Raw genomic sequence first — 21,658 nt, 5'->3', positions numbered from 1 at the left:
ACTGTATAGTGGAGAACTAGTGTCTACTGTATAGTGGAGAACTAGTGTCTACTGTATAGTGGAGAACTAGTGTCTACTGTATAGTGGAGAACTAGTGTCTACTGTATAGTGGAGAACTAGTGTCTACTGTATAGTGGAGAACTAGTGTCTACTGTATAGTGGAGAACTAGTGTCTACTGTATAGTGGAGAACTAGTGTCTACTGTATAGTGGAGAACTAGTGTCTACTGTAGAGTGGAGAACTAGTGTCTACTGTATAGTGGAGAACTAGTGTCTACTGTAGAGTGGAGAACTAGTGTCTACTGTAGAGTGGAGAACTAGTGTCTACTGTATAGTGGAGAACTAGTGTCTACTGTAGAGTGGAGAACTAGTGTCTACTGTATAGTGGAGAACTAGTGTCTACTGTATAGTGGAGAACTAGTGTCTACTGTATAGTGGAGAACTACTGTATAGTGGAGGACTACTGTATAGTGGAGAACTACTGTATAGTGGAGAACTACTGTATAGCGGAGAACTAGTGTCTACTGTAGAGTGGAGAACTAGTGTCTACTGTAGAGTGGAGAACTAGTGTCTACTGTAGAGTGGAGAACTAGTGTCTACTGTAGAGTGGAGAACTAGTGTCTACTGTAGAGCGGAGAACTAGTGTCTACTGTAGAGCGGAGAACTAGTGTCTACTGTAGAGCGGAGAACTAGTGTCTACTGTAGAGCGGAGAACTAGTGTCTACTGTAGAGCGGAGAACTAGTGTCTACTGTAGAGCGGAGAACTAGTGTCTACTGTAGAGCGGAGAACTAGTGTCTACTGTAGAGCGGAGAACTAGTGTCTACTGTAGAGCGGAGAACTAGTGTCTACTGTAGAGCGGAGAACTAGTGTCTACTGTAGAGCGGAGAACTAGTGTCTACTGTAGAGCGGAGAACTAGTGTCTACTGTAGAGCGGAGAACTAGTGTCTACTGTAGAGCGGAGAACTAGTGTCTACTGTAGAGCGGAGAACTAGTGTCTACTGTATAGTGGAGAACTACTGTATAGTGGAGAACTACTGTATAGTGGAGAACTAGTGTCTACTGTATAGCGGAGAACTAGTGTCTACTGTATAGTGGAGAACTACTGTATAGTGGAGAACTAGTGTCTACTGTATAGTGGAGAACTAGTGTCTACTGTATAGTGGAGAACTAGTGTCTACTGTATAGTGGAGAACTAGTGTCTACTGTATAGTGGAGAACTAGTGTCTACTGTATAGTGGAGAACTAGTGTCTACTGTATAGTGGAGAACTAGTGTCTACTGTATAGCGGAGAACTAGTGTCTACTGTATAGCGGAGAACTACTGTATAGTGGAGAACTAGTGTCTACTGTATAGTGGAGAACTAGTGTCTACTGTATAGTGGAGAACTAGTGTCTACTGTATAGTGGAGAACTAGTGTCTACTGTATAGTGGAGAACTAGTGTCTACTGTATAGTGGAGAACTAGTGTCTACTGTATAGTGGAGAACTAGTGTCTACTGTATAGTGGAGAACTAGTGTCTACTGTATAGTGGAGAACTAGTGTCTACTGTATAGTGGAGAACTAGTGTCTACTGTATAGTGGAGAACTAGTGTCTACTGTATAGTGGAGAACTAGTGTCTACTGTATAGTGGAGAACTAGTGTCTACTGTATAGTGGAGAACTAGTGTCTACTGTATAGTGGAGAACTAGTGTCTACTGTATAGTGGAGAACTAGTGTCTACTGTATAGTGGAGAACTAGTGTCTACTGTATAGTGGAGAACTAGTGTCTACTGTATAGTGGAGAACTAGTGTCTACTGTATAGTGGAGAACTAGTGTCTACTGTATAGTGGAGAACTAGTGTCTACTGTAGAGTGGAGAACTAGTGTCTACTGTAGAGTGGAGAACTAGTGTCTACTGTAGAGTGGAGAACTAGTGTCTACTGTAGAGTGGAGAACTAGTGTCTACTGTAGAGTGGAGAACTAGTGTCTACTGTAGAGTGGAGAACTAGTGTCTACTGTATAGTGGAGAACTAGTGTCTACTGTATAGTGGAGAACTAGTGTCTACTGTATAGTGGAGAACTACTGTATAGTGGAGGACTACTGTATAGTGGAGAACTACTGTATAGTGGAGAACTACTGTATAGCGGAGAACTAGTGTCTACTGTAGAGTGGAGAACTAGTGTCTACTGTAGAGTGGAGAACTAGTGCCTACTGTAGAGTGGAGAACTAGTGTCTACTGTAGAGTGGAGAACTAGTGTCTACTGTAGAGCGGAGAACTAGTGTCTACTGTAGAGCGGAGAACTAGTGTCTACTGTAGAGCGGAGAACTAGTGTCTACTGTAGAGCGGAGAACTAGTGTCTACTGTAGAGCGGAGAACTAGTGTCTACTGTAGAGCGGAGAACTAGTGTCTACTGTAGAGCGGAGAACTAGTGTCTACTGTAGAGCGGAGAACTAGTGTCTACTGTAGAGCGGAGAACTAGTGTCTACTGTAGAGCGGAGAACTAGTGTCTACTGTAGAGCGGAGAACTAGTGTCTACTGTAGAGCGGAGAACTAGTGTCTACTGTAGAGCGGAGAACTAGTGTCTACTGTAGAGCGGAGAACTAGTGTCTACTGTAGAGCGGAGAACTAGTGTCTACTGTAGAGCGGAGAACTAGTGTCTACTGTAGAGCGGAGAACTAGTGTCTACTGTAGAGCGGAGAACTAGTGTCTACTGTAGAGCGGAGAACTAGTGTCTACTGTAGAGCGGAGAACTAGTGTCTACTGTATAGCGGAGAACTAGTGTCTACTGTAGAGCGGAGAACTAGTGTCTACTGTATAGCGGAGAACTAGTGTCTACTGTATAGCGGAGAACTAGTGTCTACTGTATAGCGGAGAACTAGTGTCTACTGTATAGCGGAGAACTAGTGTCTACTGTATAGCGGAGAACTAGTGTCTACTGTATAGCGGAGAACTAGTGTCTACTGTATAGCGGAGAACTAGTGTCTACTGTATAGCGGAGAACTAGTGTCTACTGTATAGCGGAGAACTAGTGTCTACTGTATAGCGGAGAACTAGTGTCTACTGTATAGCGGAGAACTAGTGTCTACTGTATAGTGGAGAACTAGTGTCTACTGTATAGTGGAGAACTACTGTATAGTGGAGAACTACTGTATAGTGGAGAACTAGTGTCTACTGTATAGCGGAGAACTAGTGTCTACTGTATAGTGGAGAACTACTGTATAGTGGAGAACTAGTGTCTACTGTATAGTGGAGAACTAGTGTCTACTGTATAGTGGAGAACTAGTGTCTACTGTATAGTGGAGAACTAGTGTCTACTGTATAGTGGAGAACTAGTGTCTACTGTATAGTGGAGAACTAGTGTCTACTGTATAGTGGAGAACTAGTGTCTACTGTATAGTGGAGAACTAGTGTCTACTGTATAGCGGAGAACTACTGTATAGTGGAGAACTAGTGTCTACTGTATAGTGGAGAACTAGTGTCTACTGTATAGTGGAGAACTAGTGTCTACTGTATAGTGGAGAACTAGTGTCTACTGTATAGTGGAGAACTAGTGTCTACTGTATAGTGGAGAACTAGTGTCTACTGTATAGTGGAGAACTAGTGTCTACTGTATAGTGGAGAACTAGTGTCTACTGTATAGTGGAGAACTAGTGTCTACTGTATAGTGGAGAACTAGTGTCTACTGTATAGTGGAGAACTAGTGTCTACTGTATAGTGGAGAACTAGTGTCTACTGTATAGTGGAGAACTAGTGTCTACTGTATAGTGGAGAACTAGTGTCTACTGTATAGTGGAGAACTAGTGTCTACTGTATAGTGGAGAACTAGTGTCTACTGTATAGTGGAGAACTAGTGTCTACTGTATAGTGGAGAACTAGTGTCTACTGTATAGTGGAGAACTAGTGTCTACTGTATAGTGGAGAACTAGTGTCTACTGTATAGTGGAGAACTAGTGTCTACTGTATAGCGGAGAACTACTGTATAGTGGAGAACTAGTGTCTACTGTATAGTGGAGAACTAGTGTCTACTGTATAGTGGAGAACTAGTGTCTACTGTATAGCGGAGAACTAGTGTCTACTGTAGAGCGGAGAACTAGTGTCTACTGTAGAGTGGAGAACTAGTGTCTACTGTAGAGTGGAGAACTAGTGTCTACTGTAGAGTGGAGAACTAGTGTCTACTGTAGAGTGGAGAACTAGTGTCTACTGTAGAGTGGAGAACTAGTGTCTACTGTAGAGTGGAGAACTAGTGTCTACTGTAGAGTGGAGAACTAGTGTCTACTGTAGAGTGGAGAACTAGTGTCTACTGTAGAGTGGAGAACTAGTGTCTACTGTAGAGTGGAGAACTAGTGTCTACTGTAGAGTGGAGAACTAGTGTCTACTGTAGAGTGGAGAACTAGTGTCTACTGTAGAGTGGAGAACTAGTGTCTACTGTAGAGTGGAGAACTAGTGTCTACTGTAGAGTGGAGAACTAGTGTCTACTGTAGAGTGGAGAACTAGTGTCTACTGTAGAGTGGAGAACTAGTGTCTACTGTAGAGTGGAGAACTAGTGTCTACTGTAGAGTGGAGAACTAGTGTCTACTGTAGAGTGGAGAACTAGTGTCTACTGTAGAGTGGAGAACTAGTGTCTACTGTAGAGTGGAGAACTAGTGTCTACTGTAGAGTGGAGAACTAGTGTCTACTGTAGAGTGGAGAACTAGTGTCTACTGTATAGCGGAGAACTACTGTATAGTGGAGAACTAGTGTCTACTGTATAGTGGAGAACTAGTGTCTACTGTATAGTGGAGAACTAGTGTCTACTGTATAGCGGAGAACTAGTGTCTACTGTATAGTGGAGAACTAGTGTCTACTGTATAGTGGAGAACTAGTGTCTACTGTATAGTGGAGAACTAGTGTCTACTGTATAGTGGAGAACTAGTGTCTACTGTATAGTGGAGAACTAGTGTCTACTGTATAGTGGAGAACTAGTGTCTACTGTATAGTGGAGAACTAGTGTCTACTGTATAGTGGAGAACTAGTGTCTACTGTATAGTGGAGAACTAGTGTCTACTGTATAGTGGAGAACTAGTGTCTACTGTATAGTGGAGAACTAGTGTCTACTGTATAGTGGAGAACTAGTGTCTACTGTATAGTGGAGAACTAGTGTCTACTGTATAGTGGAGAACTACTGTATAGTGGAGGACTACTGTATAGTGGAGAACTACTGTATAGTGGAGAACTACTGTATAGCGGAGAACTAGTGTCTACTGTATAGCGGAGAACTAGTGTCTACTGTAGAGTGGAGAACTAGTGTCTACTGTAGAGTGGAGAACTAGTGTCTACTGTAGAGTGGAGAACTAGTGTCTACTGTAGAGTGGAGAACTAGTGCCTACTGTAGAGTGGAGAACTAGTGCCTACTGTAGAGTGGAGAACTAGTGTCTACTGTAGAGTGGAGAACTAGTGTCTACTGTAGAGCGGAGAACTAGTGTCTACTGTAGAGCGGAGAACTAGTGTCTACTGTAGAGCGGAGAACTAGTGTCTACTGTAGAGCGGAGAACTAGTGTCTACTGTAGAGCGGAGAACTAGTGTCTACTGTAGAGCGGAGAACTAGTGTCTACTGTAGAGCGGAGAACTAGTGTCTACTGTAGAGCGGAGAACTAGTGTCTACTGTAGAGCGGAGAACTAGTGTCTACTGTAGAGCGGAGAACTAGTGTCTACTGTAGAGCGGAGAACTAGTGTCTACTGTAGAGCGGAGAACTAGTGTCTACTGTAGAGCGGAGAACTAGTGTCTACTGTAGAGCGGAGAACTAGTGTCTACTGTATAGCGGAGAACTAGTGTCTACTGTATAGCGGAGAACTAGTGTCTACTGTATAGCGGAGAACTAGTGTCTACTGTATAGCGGAGAACTAGTGTCTACTGTATAGCGGAGAACTAGTGTCTACTGTATAGCGGAGAACTAGTGTCTACTGTATAGCGGAGAACTAGTGTCTACTGTATAGCGGAGAACTAGTGTCTACTGTATAGCGGAGAACTAGTGTCTACTGTATAGCGGAGAACTAGTGTCTACTGTATAGCGGAGAACTAGTGTCTACTGTATAGCGGAGAACTAGTGTCTACTGTATAGCGGAGAACTAGTGTCTACTGTATAGCGGAGAACTAGTGTCTACTGTATAGTGGAGAACTAGTGTCTACTGTATAGTGGAGAACTGGTGTCTACTGTATAGCGGAGAACTGGTGTCTACTGTATAGCGGAGAACTAGTGTCTACTGTATAGTGGAGAACTAGTGTCTACTGTATAGTGGAGAACTACTGTATAGTGGAGAACTAGTGTCTACTGTATAGTGGAGAACTAGTGTCTACTGTATAGTGGAGAACTGGTGTCTACTGTATAGTGGAGAACTAGTGTCTACTGTATAGTGGAGAACTAGTGTCTACTGTATAGTGGAGAACTAGTGTCTACTGTATAGTGGAGAACTAGTGTCTACTGTATAGTGGAGAACTAGTGTCTACTGTATAGTGGAGAACTAGTGTCTACTGTATAGCGGAGAACTAGTGTCTACTGTATAGCGGAGAACTACTGTATAGTGGAGAACTAGTGTCTACTGTATAGTGGAGAACTAGTGTCTACTGTATAGTGGAGAACTAGTGTCTACTGTATAGTGGAGAACTAGTGTCTACTGTATAGTGGAGAACTAGTGTCTACTGTATAGTGGAGAACTAGTGTCTACTGTATAGTGGAGAACTAGTGTCTACTGTATAGTGGAGAACTAGTGTCTACTGTATAGTGGAGAACTAGTGTCTACTGTATAGTGGAGAACTAGTGTCTACTGTATAGTGGAGAACTAGTGTCTACTGTATAGTGGAGAACTAGTGTCTACTGTATAGTGGAGAACTAGTGTCTACTGTATAGTGGAGAACTAGTGTCTACTGTATAGTGGAGAACTAGTGTCTACTGTATAGTGGAGAACTAGTGTCTACTGTATAGTGGAGAACTAGTGTCTACTGTATAGTGGAGAACTAGTGTCTACTGTATAGTGGAGAACTAGTGTCTACTGTATAGTGGAGAACTAGTGTCTACTGTATAGTGGAGAACTAGTGTCTACTGTATAGTGGAGAACTAGTGTCTACTGTATAGTGGAGAACTAGTGTCTACTGTATAGTGGAGAACTAGTGTCTACTGTATAGCGGAGAACTACTGTATAGTGGAGAACTAGTGTCTACTGTATAGTGGAGAACTAGTGTCTACTGTATAGTGGAGAACTAGTGTCTACTGTATAGCGGAGAACTAGTGTCTACTGTAGAGTGGAGAACTAGTGTCTACTGTAGAGTGGAGAACTAGTGTCTACTGTAGAGTGGAGAACTAGTGTCTACTGTAGAGTGGAGAACTAGTGTCTACTGTAGAGTGGAGAACTAGTGTCTACTGTAGAGTGGAGAACTAGTGTCTACTGTAGAGTGGAGAACTAGTGTCTACTGTAGAGTGGAGAACTAGTGTCTACTGTAGAGTGGAGAACTAGTGTCTACTGTAGAGTGGAGAACTAGTGTCTACTGTAGAGTGGAGAACTAGTGTCTACTGTAGAGTGGAGAACTAGTGTCTACTGTAGAGTGGAGAACTAGTGTCTACTGTAGAGTGGAGAACTAGTGTCTACTGTAGAGTGGAGAACTAGTGTCTACTGTAGAGTGGAGAACTAGTGTCTACTGTAGAGTGGAGAACTAGTGTCTACTGTAGAGCGGAGAACTACTGTATAGTGGAGAACTAGTGTCTACTGTATAGTGGAGAACTAGTGTCTACTGTATAGTGGAGAACTAGTGTCTACTGTATAGCGGAGAACTAGTGTCTACTGTATAGTGGAGAACTAGTGTCTACTGTATAGTGGAGAACTAGTGTCTACTGTATAGTGGAGAACTAGTGTCTACTGTATAGTGGAGAACTAGTGTCTACTGTATAGTGGAGAACTAGTGTCTACTGTATAGTGGAGAACTAGTGTCTACTGTATAGTGGAGAACTAGTGTCTACTGTATAGTGGAGAACTAGTGTCTACTGTATAGTGGAGAACTAGTGTCTACTGTATAGTGGAGAACTAGTGTCTACTGTATAGTGGAGAACTAGTGTCTACTGTATAGTGGAGAACTAGTGTCTACTGTATAGTGGAGAACTAGTGTCTACTGTATAGTGGAGAACTACTGTATAGTGGAGGACTACTGTATAGTGGAGAACTACTGTATAGTGGAGAACTACTGTATAGCGGAGAACTAGTGTCTACTGTATAGCGGAGAACTAGTGTCTACTGTAGAGCGGAGAACTAGTGTCTACTGTAGAGTGGAGAACTAGTGTCTACTGTAGAGTGGAGAACTAGTGTCTACTGTAGAGTGGAGAACTAGTGCCTACTGTAGAGTGGAGAACTAGTGCCTACTGTAGAGTGGAGAACTAGTGCCTACTGTAGAGTGGAGAACTAGTGCCTACTGTAGAGCGGAGAACTAGTGCCTACTGTAGAGCGGAGAACTAGTGTCTACTGTAGAGCGGAGAACTAGTGTCTACTGTAGAGCGGAGAACTAGTGTCTACTGTAGAGCGGAGAACTAGTGTCTACTGTAGAGCGGAGAACTAGTGTCTACTGTAGAGGAGAACTAGTGTCTACTGTAGAGTGGAGAACTAGTGTCTACTGTAGAGCGGAGAACTAGTGTCTACTGTAGAGCGGAGAACTAGTGTCTACTGTAGAGCGGAGAACTAGTGTCTACTGTAGAGCGGAGAACTAGTGTCTACTGTAGAGCGGAGAACTAGTGTCTACTGTAGAGCGGAGAACTAGTGTCTACTGTAGAGCGGAGAACTAGTGTCTACTGTATTGCGGAGAACTAGTGTCTACTGTATAGCGGAGAACTAGTGCCTACTGTATAGCGGAGAACTAGTGCCTACTGTATAGCGGAGAACTAGTGCCTACTGTATAGCGGAGAACTAGTGCCTACTGTATAGCGGAGAACTAGTGTCTACTGTATAGCGGAGAACTAGTGTCTACTGTATAGCGGAGAACTAGTGTCTACTGTATAGCGGAGAACTAGTGTCTACTGTATAGCGGAGAACTAGTGTCTACTGTATAGCGGAGAACTAGTGTCTACTGTAGAGCGGAGAACTAGTGTCTACTGTATAGTCAGCTAGTGTCTACTGTATAGCGGAGAACTAGTTTCTACTGTATAGCGGAGAACTAGTGTCTACTGTATAGTGGAGAACTGGTGTCTACTGTATAGTGGGGAACTGGTGTCTACTGTATAGCGGAGAACTAGTGTCTACTGTATAGCGGAGAACTAGTGTCTACTGTATAGCGGAGAACTAGTGTCTACTGTATAGCGGAGAACTAGTGTCTACTGTATAGCGGAGAACTAGTGTCTACTGTATAGCGGAGAACTAGTGTCTACTGTATAGCGGAGAACTAGTGTCTACTGTATAGCGGAGAACTAGTGTCTACTGTATAGCGGAGAACTAGTGTCTACTGTATAGCGGAGAACTAGTGTCTACTGTATAGCGGAGAACTAGTGTCTACTGTATAGCGGAGAACTAGTGTCTACTGTATAGCGGAGAACTAGTGTCTACTGTATAGCGGAGAACTAGTGTCTACTGTATAGCGGAGAACTAGTGTCTACTGTATAGCGGAGAACTAGTGTCTACTGTATAGCGGAGAACTAGTGTCTACTGTATAGCGGAGAACTAGTGTCTACTGTATAGCGGAGAACTAGTGTCTACTGTATAGCGGAGAACTAGTGTCTACTGTATAGCGGAGAACTAGTGTCTACTGTATAGCGGAGAACTAGTGTCTACTGTATAGCGGAGAACTAGTGTCTACTGTATAGCGGAGAACTAGTGTCTACTGTATAGCGGAGAACTAGTGTCTACTGTATAGCGGAGAACTAGTGTCTACTGTATAGCGGAGAACTAGTGTCTACTGTATAGCGGAGAACTAGTGTCTACTGTATAGCGGAGAACTAGTGTCTACTGTATAGCGGAGAACTAGTGTCTACTGTATAGCGGAGAACTAGTGTCTACTGTATAGCGGAGAACTAGTGTCTACTGTATAGCGGAGAACTAGTGTCTACTGTATAGCGGAGAACTAGTGTCTACTGTATAGCGGAGAACTAGTGTCTACTGTATAGCGGAGAACTAGTGTCTACTGTATAGCGGAGAACTAGTGTCTACTGTATAGTGGAGAACGAGTGTCTACTGTATAGCGGAGAACTAGTGTCTACTGTATAGCGGAGAACTAGTGTCTACTGTATAGTGAACTAGTGTCTACTGTATAGTGGAGAACTGGTGTCTACTGTATAGTGAACTAGTGTCTACTGTATAGTGGAGAACTAGTGCCTACTGTATAGTGGAGAACTAGTGTCTACTGTATAGTGGAGAACTAGTGCCTACTGTATAGTGGAGAACTAGTGCCTACTGTATAGTGGAGAACTAGTGTCTACTGTATAGTGGAGAACTACTGTATAGTGGAGAACTACTGTATAGTGGAGAACTAGTGTCTACTGTATAGTGGAGAACTAGTGTCTACTGTATAGTGGAGAACTAGTGTCTACTGTAGAGTGGAGAACTAGTGTCTACTGTATAGTGGAGAACTAGTGTCTACTGTATAGCGGAGAACGAGTGTCTACTGTATAGTGGAGAACGAGTGTCTACTGTATAGCGGAGAACGAGTGTCTACTGTATAGTGGAGAACGAGTGTCTACTGTATAGTGGAGAACGAGTGTCTACTGTATAGCGGAGAACGAGTGTCTACTGTATAGCGGAGAACTAGTGTCTACTGTATAGCGGAGAACTAGTGTCTACTGTAGAGCGGAGAACTAGTGTCTACTGTAGAGCGGAGAACTAGTGTCTACTGTAGAGCGGAGAACTAGTGTCTACTGTGTAGCGGAGAACTGGTGTCTACTGTGTAGCGGATAACTGGTGTCTACTGTGTAGCGGAGAACTGGTGTCTACTGTATAGCGGAGAACTAGTGTCTACTGTATAGTGAACTAGTGTCTACTGTATAGTGGAGAACTGGTGTCTACTGTATAGTGAACTAGTGTCTACTGTATAGTGGAGAACTAGTGCCTACTGTATAGTGGAGAACTAGTGCCTACTGTATAGTGGAGAACTAGTGCCTACTGTATAGTGGAGAACTAGTGCCTACTGTATAGTGGAGAACTAGTGTCTACTGTATAGTGGAGAACTACTGTATAGTGGAGAACTACTGTATAGTGGAGAACTAGTGTCTACTGTATAGTGGAGAACTAGTGTCTACTGTATAGTGGAGAACTAGTGTCTACTGTAGACCGGAGAACTAGTGTCTACTGTATAGTGGAGAACGAGTGTCTACTGTATAGCGGAGAACGAGTGTCTACTGTATAGTGGAGAACGAGTGTCTACTGTATAGCGGAGAACGAGTGTCTACTGTATAGTGGAGAACGAGTGTCTACTGTATAGTGGAGAACGAGTGTCTACTGTATAGCGGAGAACTAGTGTCTACTGTATAGCGGAGAACTAGTGTCTACTGTATAGCGGAGAACTAGTGTCTACTGTAGAGCGGAGAACTAGTGTCTACTGTAGAGCGGAGAACTAGTGTCTACTGTAGAGCGGAGAACTAGTGTCTACTGTGTAGCGGAGAACTGGTGTCTACTGTGTAGCGGATAACTGGTGTCTACTGTGTAGCGGAGAACTGGTGTCTACTGTATAGCGGAGAACTGGTGTCTACTGTATAGCGGAGAACTGGTGTCTACTGTATAGCGGAGAACTGGTGTCTACTGTATAGCGGAGAACTGGTGTCTACTGTATAGCGGAGAACTGGTGTCTACTGTATAGCGGAGAACGAGTGTCTACTGTATAGCGGAGAACGAGTGTCTACTGTATAGCGGAGAACGAGTGTCTACTGTATAGCGGAGAACGAGTGTCTACTGTATAGCGGAGAACGAGTGTCTACTGTATAGCGGAGAACGAGTGTCTACTGTATAGCGGAGAACGAGTGTCTACTGTATAGCGGAGAACGAGTGTCTACTGTATAGCGGAGAACGAGTGTCTACTGTATAGCGGAGAACGAGTGTCTACTGTATAGCGGAGAACGAGTGTCTACTGTATAGCGGAGAACGAGTGTCTACTGTATAGCGGAGAACTAGTGCCTACTGTATAGCGGAGAACTAGTGTCTACTGTATAGCGGAGAACTAGTGTCTACTGTAGAGCGGAGAACTAGTGTCTACTGTAGAGCGGAGAACTAGTGTCTACTGTAGAGCGGAGAACTAGTGTCTACTGTAGAGCGGAGAACTAGTGTCTACTGTAGAGCGGAGAACTAGTGTCTACTGTAGAGCGGAGAACTAGTGTCTACTGTAGAGCGGAGAACTAGTGTCTACTGTAGAGCGGAGAACTAGTGTCTACTGTAGAGCGGAGAACTACTGTATAGTGGAGAACTAGTGTCTACTGTATAGTGGAGAACTACTGTATAGTGGAGAACTAGTGTCTACTGTATAGTGGAGAACGAGTGTCTACTGTAGAGTGGAGAACTAGTGTCTACTGTATAGTGGAGAACGAGTGTCTACTGTATAGTGGAGAACGAGTGTCTACTGTATAGTGGAGAACGAGTGTCTACTGTATAGTGGAGAACGAGTGTCTACTGTATAGTGGAGAACGAGTGTCTACTGTATAGTGGAGAACGAGTGTCTACTGTATAGTGGAGAACGAGTGTCTAATGTATAGTGGAGAACGAGTGTCTACTGTATAGTGGAGAACGAGTGTCTACTGTATAGCGGAGAACTAGTGTCTACTGTATAGCGGAGAACTAGTGCCTACTGTATAGCGGAGAACTAGTGCCTACTGTAGAGCGGAGAACTAGTGTCTACTGTAGAGCGGAGAACTAGTGCCTACTGTATAGCGGAGAACTAGTGCCTACTGTATAGCGGAGAACTAGTGCCTACTGTATAGCGGAGAACTAGTGCCTACTGTATAGCGGAGAACTAGTGCCTACTGTATAGCGGAGAACTAGTGCCTACTGTATAGCGGAGAACTAGTGCCTACTGTATAGCGGAGAACTAGTGTCTACTGTATAGCGGAGAACTAGTGTCTACTGTATAGCGGAGAACTAGTGTCTACTGTATAGCGGAGAACTAGTGTCTACTGTATAGCGGAGAACTAGTGTCTACTGTATAGCGGAGAACTAGTGTCTACTGTATAGCGGAGAACTAGTGTCTACTGTATAGCGGAGAACTAGTGTCTACTGTATAGCGGAGAACTAGTGTCTACTGTATAGCGGAGAACTAGTGTCTACTGTATAGCGGAGAACTAGTGTCTACTGTATAGTCAGCTAGTGTCTACTGTATAGCGGAGAACTAGTTTCTACTGTATAGCGGAGAACTAGTGTCTACTGTATAGCGGAGAACTGGTGTCTACTGTATAGTGGAGAACTAGTGTCTACTGTATAGTCAGCTAGTGCCTACTGTATAGCGGAGAACTAGTGCCTACTGTATAGCGGAGAACTAGTGCCTACTGTATAGCGGAGAACTAGTGCCTACTGTATAGCGGAGAACTAGTGTCTACTGTATAGCGGAGAACTAGTGTCTACTGTATAGCGGAGAACTAGTGTCTACTGTATAGCGGAGAACTAGTGTCTACTGTATAGCGGAGAACTAGTGTCTACTGTATAGTCAGCTAGTGTCTACTGTATAGCGGAGAACTAGTGTCTACTGTAGAGCGGGGAACTAGTGTCTACTGTAGAGCGGAGAACTGGTGTCTACTTTAGAGCGGAGAACTAGTGCCTACTGTAGAGCGGAGAACTAGTGTCTACTGTAGAGCGGAGAACTAGTGTCTACTGTAGAGCGGAGAACTAGTGTCTACTGTAGAGCGGAGAACTAGCGTCTACTGTATAGCGGAGAACTAGCGTCTACTGTATAGCGGAGAACTAGCGTCTACTGTATAGCGGAGAACTAGTGCCTACTGTATAGCGGAGAACTAGTGTCTACTGTATAGCGGAGAACTGGTGTCTACTGTATAGCGGAGAACTAGTGTCTACTGTATAGCGGAGAACTAGTGTCTACTGTATAGCGGAGAACTAGTGTCTACTGTATAGTGGAGAACTAGTGTCTGCTGTATAGTGGAGAACTAGTGTCTACTGTATAGTCAGCTATTGTCTACTGTAGAGCGGAGAACTAGTGTCTACTGTAGAGCGGAGAACTAGTGTCTACTGTAGAGCGGAGAACTAGTGTCTACTGTAGAGCGGAGAACTAGTGTCTACTGTAGAGCGGAGAACTGTGTCTACTGTAGAGCGGAGAACTAGTGTCTACTGTAGAGCGGAGAACTAGTGTCTACTGTAGAGCGGAGAACTAGTGTCTACTGTAGAGCGGAGAACTAGTGTCTACTGTAGAGCGGAGAACTAGTGTCTACTGTAGAGCGGAGAACTAGTGTCTACTGTAGAGCGGAGAACTAGTGTCTACTGTAGAGCGGAGAACTAGTGTCTACTGTAGAGCGGAGAACTAGTGTCTACTGTAGAGCGGAGAACTAGTGTCTACTGTAGAGCGGAGAACTAGTGTCTACTGTAGAGCGGAGAACTAGTGTCTACTGTAGAGCGGAGAACTAGTGTCTACTGTAGAGCGGAGAACTAGTGTCTACTGTAGAGCGGAGAACTAGTGTCTACTGTATAGCGGAGAACTAGTGTCTACTGTATAGCGGAGAACTAGTGTCTACTGTAGCGGAGAACTAGTGCCTACTGTATAGCGGAGAACTAGTGCCTACTGTATAGCGGAGAACTAGTGCCTACTGTATAGCGGAGAACTGGTGTCTACTGTATAGCGGAGAACTATTGTCTACTGTATAGCGGAGAACTAGTGTCTACTGTATAGCGGAGAACTAGTGTCTACTGTATAGCGGAGAACTAGTGTCTACTGTATAGCGGAGAACTAGTGTCTACTGTATAGCGGAGAACTAGTGTCTACTGTATAGCGGAGAACTAGTGTCTACTGTATAGCGGAGAACTAGTGTCTACTGTATAGCGGAGAATTAGTGTCTACTGTATAGCGGAGAACTAGTGTCTACTGTATAGCGGAGAACTAGTGTCTACTGTATAGCGGAGAACTACTGAATAGTGGAGAACTAGTGCCTACTGTATAGCGGAGAACTAGTGTCTACTGTATAGCGGAGAACTAGTGTCTACTGTATAGTGGAGAACTAGTGTCTACTGTATAGTGGAGAACTAGTGTCTACTGTATAGTGGAGAACTAGTGTCTACTGTATAGTGGAGAACTAGTGTCTACTGTATAGCGGAGAACTAGTGTCTACTGTATAGCGGAGAACTAGTGTCTACTGTATAGCGGAGAACTAGTGTCTACTGTATAGTGGAGAACTAGTGTCTACTGTATAGTGGAGAACTACTTGTATAGTGGAGAAATACTGTATAGTGGGAACTACTGTATAGTGGAGAACTAGTGTCTACTGTATAGCGGAGAACTAGTGTCACTGTATAGTGGAGAACTACTGTATAGTGGAGAACTAGTGTCTACTGTATAGTGGAGAACTAGTGTCTACTGTATAGTGGAGAACTAGTGTCTACTGTATAGTGGAGAACTAGTGTCTACTGTATAGTGGGAGAACTAGTGTCTACTGTATAGTGGAGAACTAGTGTCTACTGTATAGTGGAGAACTAGTGTCTACTGTATAGTGAGAGAACTAGTGTCTACTGTATAGTGGAGAACTAGTGTCTACTGTATAGTGGAGAACTAGTGTCTACTGTATAATGGAGAACTAGTGTCTACTTGTAGAGTGGAGAACTAGTGTCTACTGTATAGTGAAACTAGTGTCTACTGTATAGTGGAGAACTAGTTGTCTACTGTATAGTGGAGAACTAGTGTCTACTGTATAGTGAACTAGTGTCTACTGTATAGTGAGAACTACTGTATAGTGGAGAACTGGTGTCTACTGTATAGTGAACTAGTGTCACTGTATAGTGGAGAACTAGTGTCTACTGTATAGTGGAGAACTAGTGTCTACTGTAGAGTGAGAACTAGTGTCTACTGTAGAGTGGAGAACTAGTGTCTACTGTATAGTGGAGAACTAGTGTCTACTGTATAGTGGAGTACTAGTGTCTACTGTATAGTGGAGAACTAGTGTCTTACTGTATAGTGGAGAACTAGTGTCTACTGTATAGTGGGAGAACTAGTGTCTACTGTATAGTGGAGAACTAGTGTCTACTGTATAGTGGAGAACTAGTGTCTACTGTATAGCGGAGAACTAGTGCCTACTGTATAGCGGAGAACTAGTGCCTACTGTATAGCGGAGAACTAGTGGCCTACTGTATAGCGGAGAACTAGTGCCTACTGTATAGCGGAGAACTAGTGCCTACTGTATAGCGGAGAACTAGTGTCTACTGTATAGCGGAGAACTAGTGTCTACTGTAAGCGGAGAACTAGTGCCTACTGTATAGCGGAGAACTAGTGCCTACTGTATAGCGGAGAACTAGTGCCTACTGTATAGTGGAGAACTAGTGTCTACTGTATAGTGGAGAACTAGTGTCTACTGTATAGTGGAGAACTAGTGTCTACTGTATAGTGGGAGAACTAGTGGCTACTGTATAGTGAGAACTAGTGGCTACTGTATAGTGGAGAACTAGTGGGCTACTGTATAGTGGAGAACTAGTGTCTACTGTAGAGCGGAGAACTAGTGTCTACTGTATAGTGGAGAACTAGTGCCTACTGTATAGCGGAGAACTAGTGTCTACTGTATAGTGGAGAACTAGTGTCTACTGTATAGCGGAGAACTACTGTATAGTGGAGAACTAGTGTCTGACTGTATAGCGGAGAACTACTGTATAGTGGAGAACTAGTGCCTACTGTATAGCGGAGAACTAGTGGTCTACTGTATAGTGGAGAACTAGTGTCTACTGTATAGTGGAGAACTAGTGGCTACTGTATAGTGGAGAACTAGTGTCTACTGTATAGTGGAGAACTAGTCTCTCTGTGCTTATTACAGGTGGACAGAGCTGTAGACTACCTGACCCAGCATGCCTCTCTCCCACCGCTAACCTGGGCTTCACTGTTACCGTGGGAACGCAGCGAGGCATCTACCTCCGAGACCCCACCAGGTCCTGTCCCCCTCCGACCACGGGGTCGGCATCGAACCCGTTTTCCCCCGAAAATACCGGTATTACACACACACACACACACACACACTGGCATGATTGGTGATTAGTCTGTCCTCTTTAGTTCTATTAATTGGTCCATTCTACTTCCTGTTTGACAGAGAACACGGAGCGTATTTCTCTGCAACTGCACCTGGCCCTGACATGCTCCGCCTCCTGGGTGCAGTGTCCCTCCCACCTGGAGCTCATGAACCAGTGTCGTCATGTTCAACATCAGAGTCGATCCCCTGGGGCTCCGAAGGAGGGACTGCATTATACTGAGGTACGGAGAGGAGAGAGGGAGGGACTGGTTTATACGAGGTACGGGAGAGGAGAAGGGAGGGACTGGTTTATACTGAGGTACGGAGAGGAGAGAGAGAGGGACTGCATTATACTGAGGTACGGAGAGGAGAGAGAGGGACTAGTTATACTGAGGTACGGAGAGGAGAGAGAGGGACTCGTTATACTGAGGTACGGAGAGGAGGGAGAGGGACTAGTTTATACTGAGGTACGGGGAGGAGAGAGAGGGACTGGTTTATACTGAGGTACGGAGAGGAGAGAGAGGGACTGGTTTGTACTGAGGTACGGAGAGGAGGGAGAGGGACTGGTTGTACTGAGGTACGGAGAGGAGAGAGGAGAGGGACTGGTTTATACTGAGGTACGGAGAGGAGAGAGGGTGACTGGTTTATACTGAGGTACGGAGAGGAGAGAGAGGGACTGGTTTATACTGAGGTACGGAGAGGAGAGAGAGGGACTGGTTTATACTGAGGTACGGAGAGGAGAGAGAGGGACTGGTTTATACTGAGGGTACGGAGAGGAGAGAGAGGGACTGGTTTGTACTGAGGTACGGAGAGGAGGGAAGAGGGACTGGTTTGTACTGAGGTACGGAGAGGAGAGAGAGGGACTGGTTTAGTACTGAGGTACGGAGAGGAGAGAGGAGAGGGACTGGTTTATACTGAGGTACGGAGAGGAGAGAGGGGACTGGTTATACTGAGGTACGAGAGGAAGAGAGCGGGACTGGTTTATACTGAGGTACGGAGAGGAGAGAGAGGGACTGTTTATACTGAGGTACGGAGAGGAGAGAGAGGGACTGGTTTATACTGAGGTACGGAGAGGAGAGAGAGGGGACTGGTTTATACTGAGGTACGGAGAGGAGAGAGAGGGACTGGTTTATACTGAGGTACGGACTGAGGAGAGAGAGAGGAGGGGACTGGTTTATACTGAGGTAGCGGAGAGGAGAGAGAGAGAGGACTGGTTTATACTGAGGTACGGAGAGGAGAGAGAGAGGGACTGCATTATACTGAGATAGTATTTAATCCAGTATTGGACCTGTTTCAGGAAGAGAGAGAGAGGAGGATGTCCAGTATTGGACCTGTTTCAGGAGAGAGAGAGAGGAGGATGTCCAGTATCTAATCCAGTATTGGACCTGTTTCAGGAAGAGAGAGAGAGGAGGATGTCCAGTATTGGACCTGTTTCAGGAAGAGAGAGAGAGAGGAGGATGTCCAGTATTGACCTGTTTCAGGGAAGAGAGAGAGAGAGGAGGATGTCCAGTATTGGACCTGTTTCAGGAAGAGAGAGAGAGGAGGATGTCCAGTATTGGACCTGTTTCAGGAAGAGAGAGAGAGGAGGATGTCCAGTATTTAATCCAGTATTGGACCTGTTTCAGGAAGAGAGAGAGAGAGAGGAGGATGTCCAGTATTGGACCTGTTTCAGGAAGAGAGAGAGAGGAGGATGTCCAGTATTGGACCTGTTTCAGGAAGAGAGAGAGAGGAGGATGTCCAGTATTTAATCCAGTATTGGACCTGTTTCAGGAAGAGAGAGAGAGAGAGGAGGATGTCCAGTATTGGACCTGTTTCAGGAAGAGAGAGAGAGGAGGATGTCCAGTATTGGACCTGTTTCAGGAAGAGAGAGAGAGGAGGATGTCCAGTATTTAATCCAGTATTGGACCTGTTTCAGGAAGAGAGAGAGAGAGGAGGATGTCCAGTATTGGACCTGTTTCAGGAAGAGAGAGAGAGAGAGGAGGATGTCCAGTATTGGACCTGTTTCAGGAAGAGAGAGAGAGAGAGGAGGATGTCCAGTATTGGACCTGTTTCAGGAAGAGAGAGAGAGGAGGATGTCCAGTATCTAATCCAGTACTGGACCTGTTGTGTTTCAGGTGTGTGGTTATGACACAGCGTCCCCCAGCTCTGGCCCTCTGTTCAGAGTCCCCATAACGGTAATCATCCCCACCAAGTAAGACCACGACTTCTGTACAACACAATCAATACTTCTGTACAACACAATCAATACTTCTGTACAATCAATACTTCTGTACAATCAATACTTCTGTACAATCAATACTTCTCTACAACACAATCAATACTTCTGTATAATCAATACTTCTGTACAACACAATCAATACTTCTGTACAATCAATACTTCTGCACAATCAATACTTCTGTACAACACAATCAATACTTCTGTACAATCAATACTTCTGTACAACACAATCAATACTTCTGTATAATCAATACTTCTGTACAACACAATCAATACTTCTGTACAACACAATCAATACTTCTCTACAACACAATCAATACTTCTGCACAATCAATACTTCTGCACAATCAATACTTCTCTACAACACAATCAATACTTCTGTACAATCAATACTTCTGTACAATCAATACTTCTGTACAATCAATACTTCTCTACAACACAATCAATACTTCTGTATAATCAATACTTCTATACAACACAATCAATACTTCTACACAATCAATACTGCTGTACAACACAATCAATACTTCTGTACAACACAATCAATACTTCTATACAATCAATACTTCTCTACAATCAATACTTCTATACAATCAATACTTCTGTACAATCAATACTTCTACACAATCAATAGTTCTGTTCAACACAATCATAGTTTCTGTGTGTGTGCCCGTTGTTTAGGAGTGGGTGATTGGTAGGTTTGGGCGGCGGATGTACCTGGGGGTATCAGGAAACGACGTGGTTTTTCAATACCTGTTGAAACTATATTTATATTGTAGATGTTTATTGATATTTTGGATCGACTTTTCGGAGAAAATGACCTGCAGTCAACTCAATAACTTTAGGCGATAAAAGAGCGTTTTCCGTTCTGCATTTCACCATGATGTTTCATTATGAACTGGTTGTGTTTTGGTTTTTAGAAACGCACGACGACAGTGTGAGTCTGTCGTACAGAACGCGTCGGCTGATCTAATTTACGGGTCATTCACAACGAAATGTTTTTACCAGCTAGATATCTTACAACTGTTAAAGTGAAACTGTTTAAAATGTGTTGAGTTCAGTAGCTAGTTAGCTATCTAGCTACGTGTTTAGCTTCTTCCTAAATGGGGTTTTACATGTACTTGTTAGCATCGCTAACCTTCAGACTACAGAAACTCCAATGGGATTTTACATGTACTTGTTAGCATCGCTAACCTTCAGACTACAGAAACTCCAGTGGGATTTGAAAATGGCGCCCCCTTGTGTTTAATGCCGGTATTACCGGATATCCCGGTATGTTAGTTTGAAAATCTGGATACCGCCCCAAGCCTAGTGAATGGTGTTGTGTTGTCCTGAGTACGGTATGTCCCCTGTCTCTCTGCTCTAGTCTAGTGAATGGTGTTGTGTTGTCCTGAGTACGGTATGTCCTCTGTCTCTGCTCTAGTCTAGTGAATGGTGTTGTGTTGTCCTGAGTACGGTATGTCCTCTGTCTCTGCTCTAGTCTAGTGAATGGTGTTGTGTTGTCCTGAGTACGGTATGTCCTCTGTCTCTCTGTTCTAGTCTAGTGAATGGTGTTGTGTTGTCCTGAGTACGGTATGTCCCCTGTCTCTCTGCTCTAGCCTAGTGAATGGTGTTGTGTTGTCCTGAGTACGGTATGTCCTCTGTCTCTGCTCTAGTCTAGTGAATGGTGTTGTGTTGTCCTGAGTACAGTATGTCCCCTGTCTCTCTGGTCTAGTCTAGTGAATGGTATGTCCCCTGTGTCTCTGTAGAGTTCCTGAGGGCCACAGTCAGGAGGTTCTGTTCACAGATGTCCCCTGTCTCTCTGTAGAGTTCCTGAGGGCCACAGTCAGGAGGTTCTGTTCACAGATGTCCACTTCAGACCAGGACAGATTCGACGACACTTCATCACGGTTCCACGGGGAGCCTCCTGGGCAGGTGTGTGTGTGTGGTGTGTGTGTGATATATATGATGGGTAACATTCTCCGTATCGCCCAAAAGAAAGATTTGTCAAATGTATCTCACCCCTTTTGCCCCTCTCCTCTCTCTCTCTTCCCTCCTCTCTCTCATCCCCCCTCTCTCTTTCTCTTCCCTCCTCTCTCTCTCTCTCTCCTCTCTCTCTCTCTCTCTCTCTCTCTCTCTCTCTCTCTCTCATCCCCCTCTCTCTCTCTCTTCATCCCCCTCTCTCTCTCTCATCCCCCTCTCCTCTTTCTCTTCCTCCCTCTCTTCCCTCTCTCCTCTCTCTCTCTCTCTCTCTGCATCTCCTACTCTCTCTCTCTCTCTCTCTCTCTCTCTCTCCTCTCTCTCTCTCTCCTCTCTCTCTCCCTCTCTCCCTCTCTCTCTCTCTCTCTCC

General features: G+C 44.4%; 1 protein-coding gene across 1 annotated transcript in view; it reads left to right on the top strand.

Annotated features, from left to right (window-relative positions):
• The window catches only part of LOC116361471 (tripeptidyl-peptidase 2-like), a gene marked incomplete at its 3' end in the record, with an annotated part of 75,478 nt that extends 54,235 nt beyond the window's left edge, over nt 1-21,243 (top strand). Inside the window, 6 exon segments of the mRNA XM_031815933.1 lie at nt 16,923-16,964; nt 16,967-17,027; nt 17,030-17,087; nt 17,179-17,353; nt 19,226-19,302; nt 21,137-21,243. Coding sequence (XP_031671793.1) covers nt 16,923-16,964; nt 16,967-17,027; nt 17,030-17,087; nt 17,179-17,353; nt 19,226-19,302; nt 21,137-21,243 — 520 coding nt within the window.
• Nucleotides 21,244-21,658: the final 415 nt, after the last annotated feature.

Source organism: Oncorhynchus kisutch, unplaced genomic scaffold (genome assembly GCF_002021735.2).
Source record: "Oncorhynchus kisutch isolate 150728-3 unplaced genomic scaffold, Okis_V2 scaffold701, whole genome shotgun sequence".
Classification (NCBI taxonomy): domain Eukaryota; kingdom Metazoa; phylum Chordata; class Actinopteri; order Salmoniformes; family Salmonidae; genus Oncorhynchus; species Oncorhynchus kisutch.
Note: the sequence above shows the minus strand (reverse complement) of the source record. Positions and strands in the feature narration are given on the sequence as shown.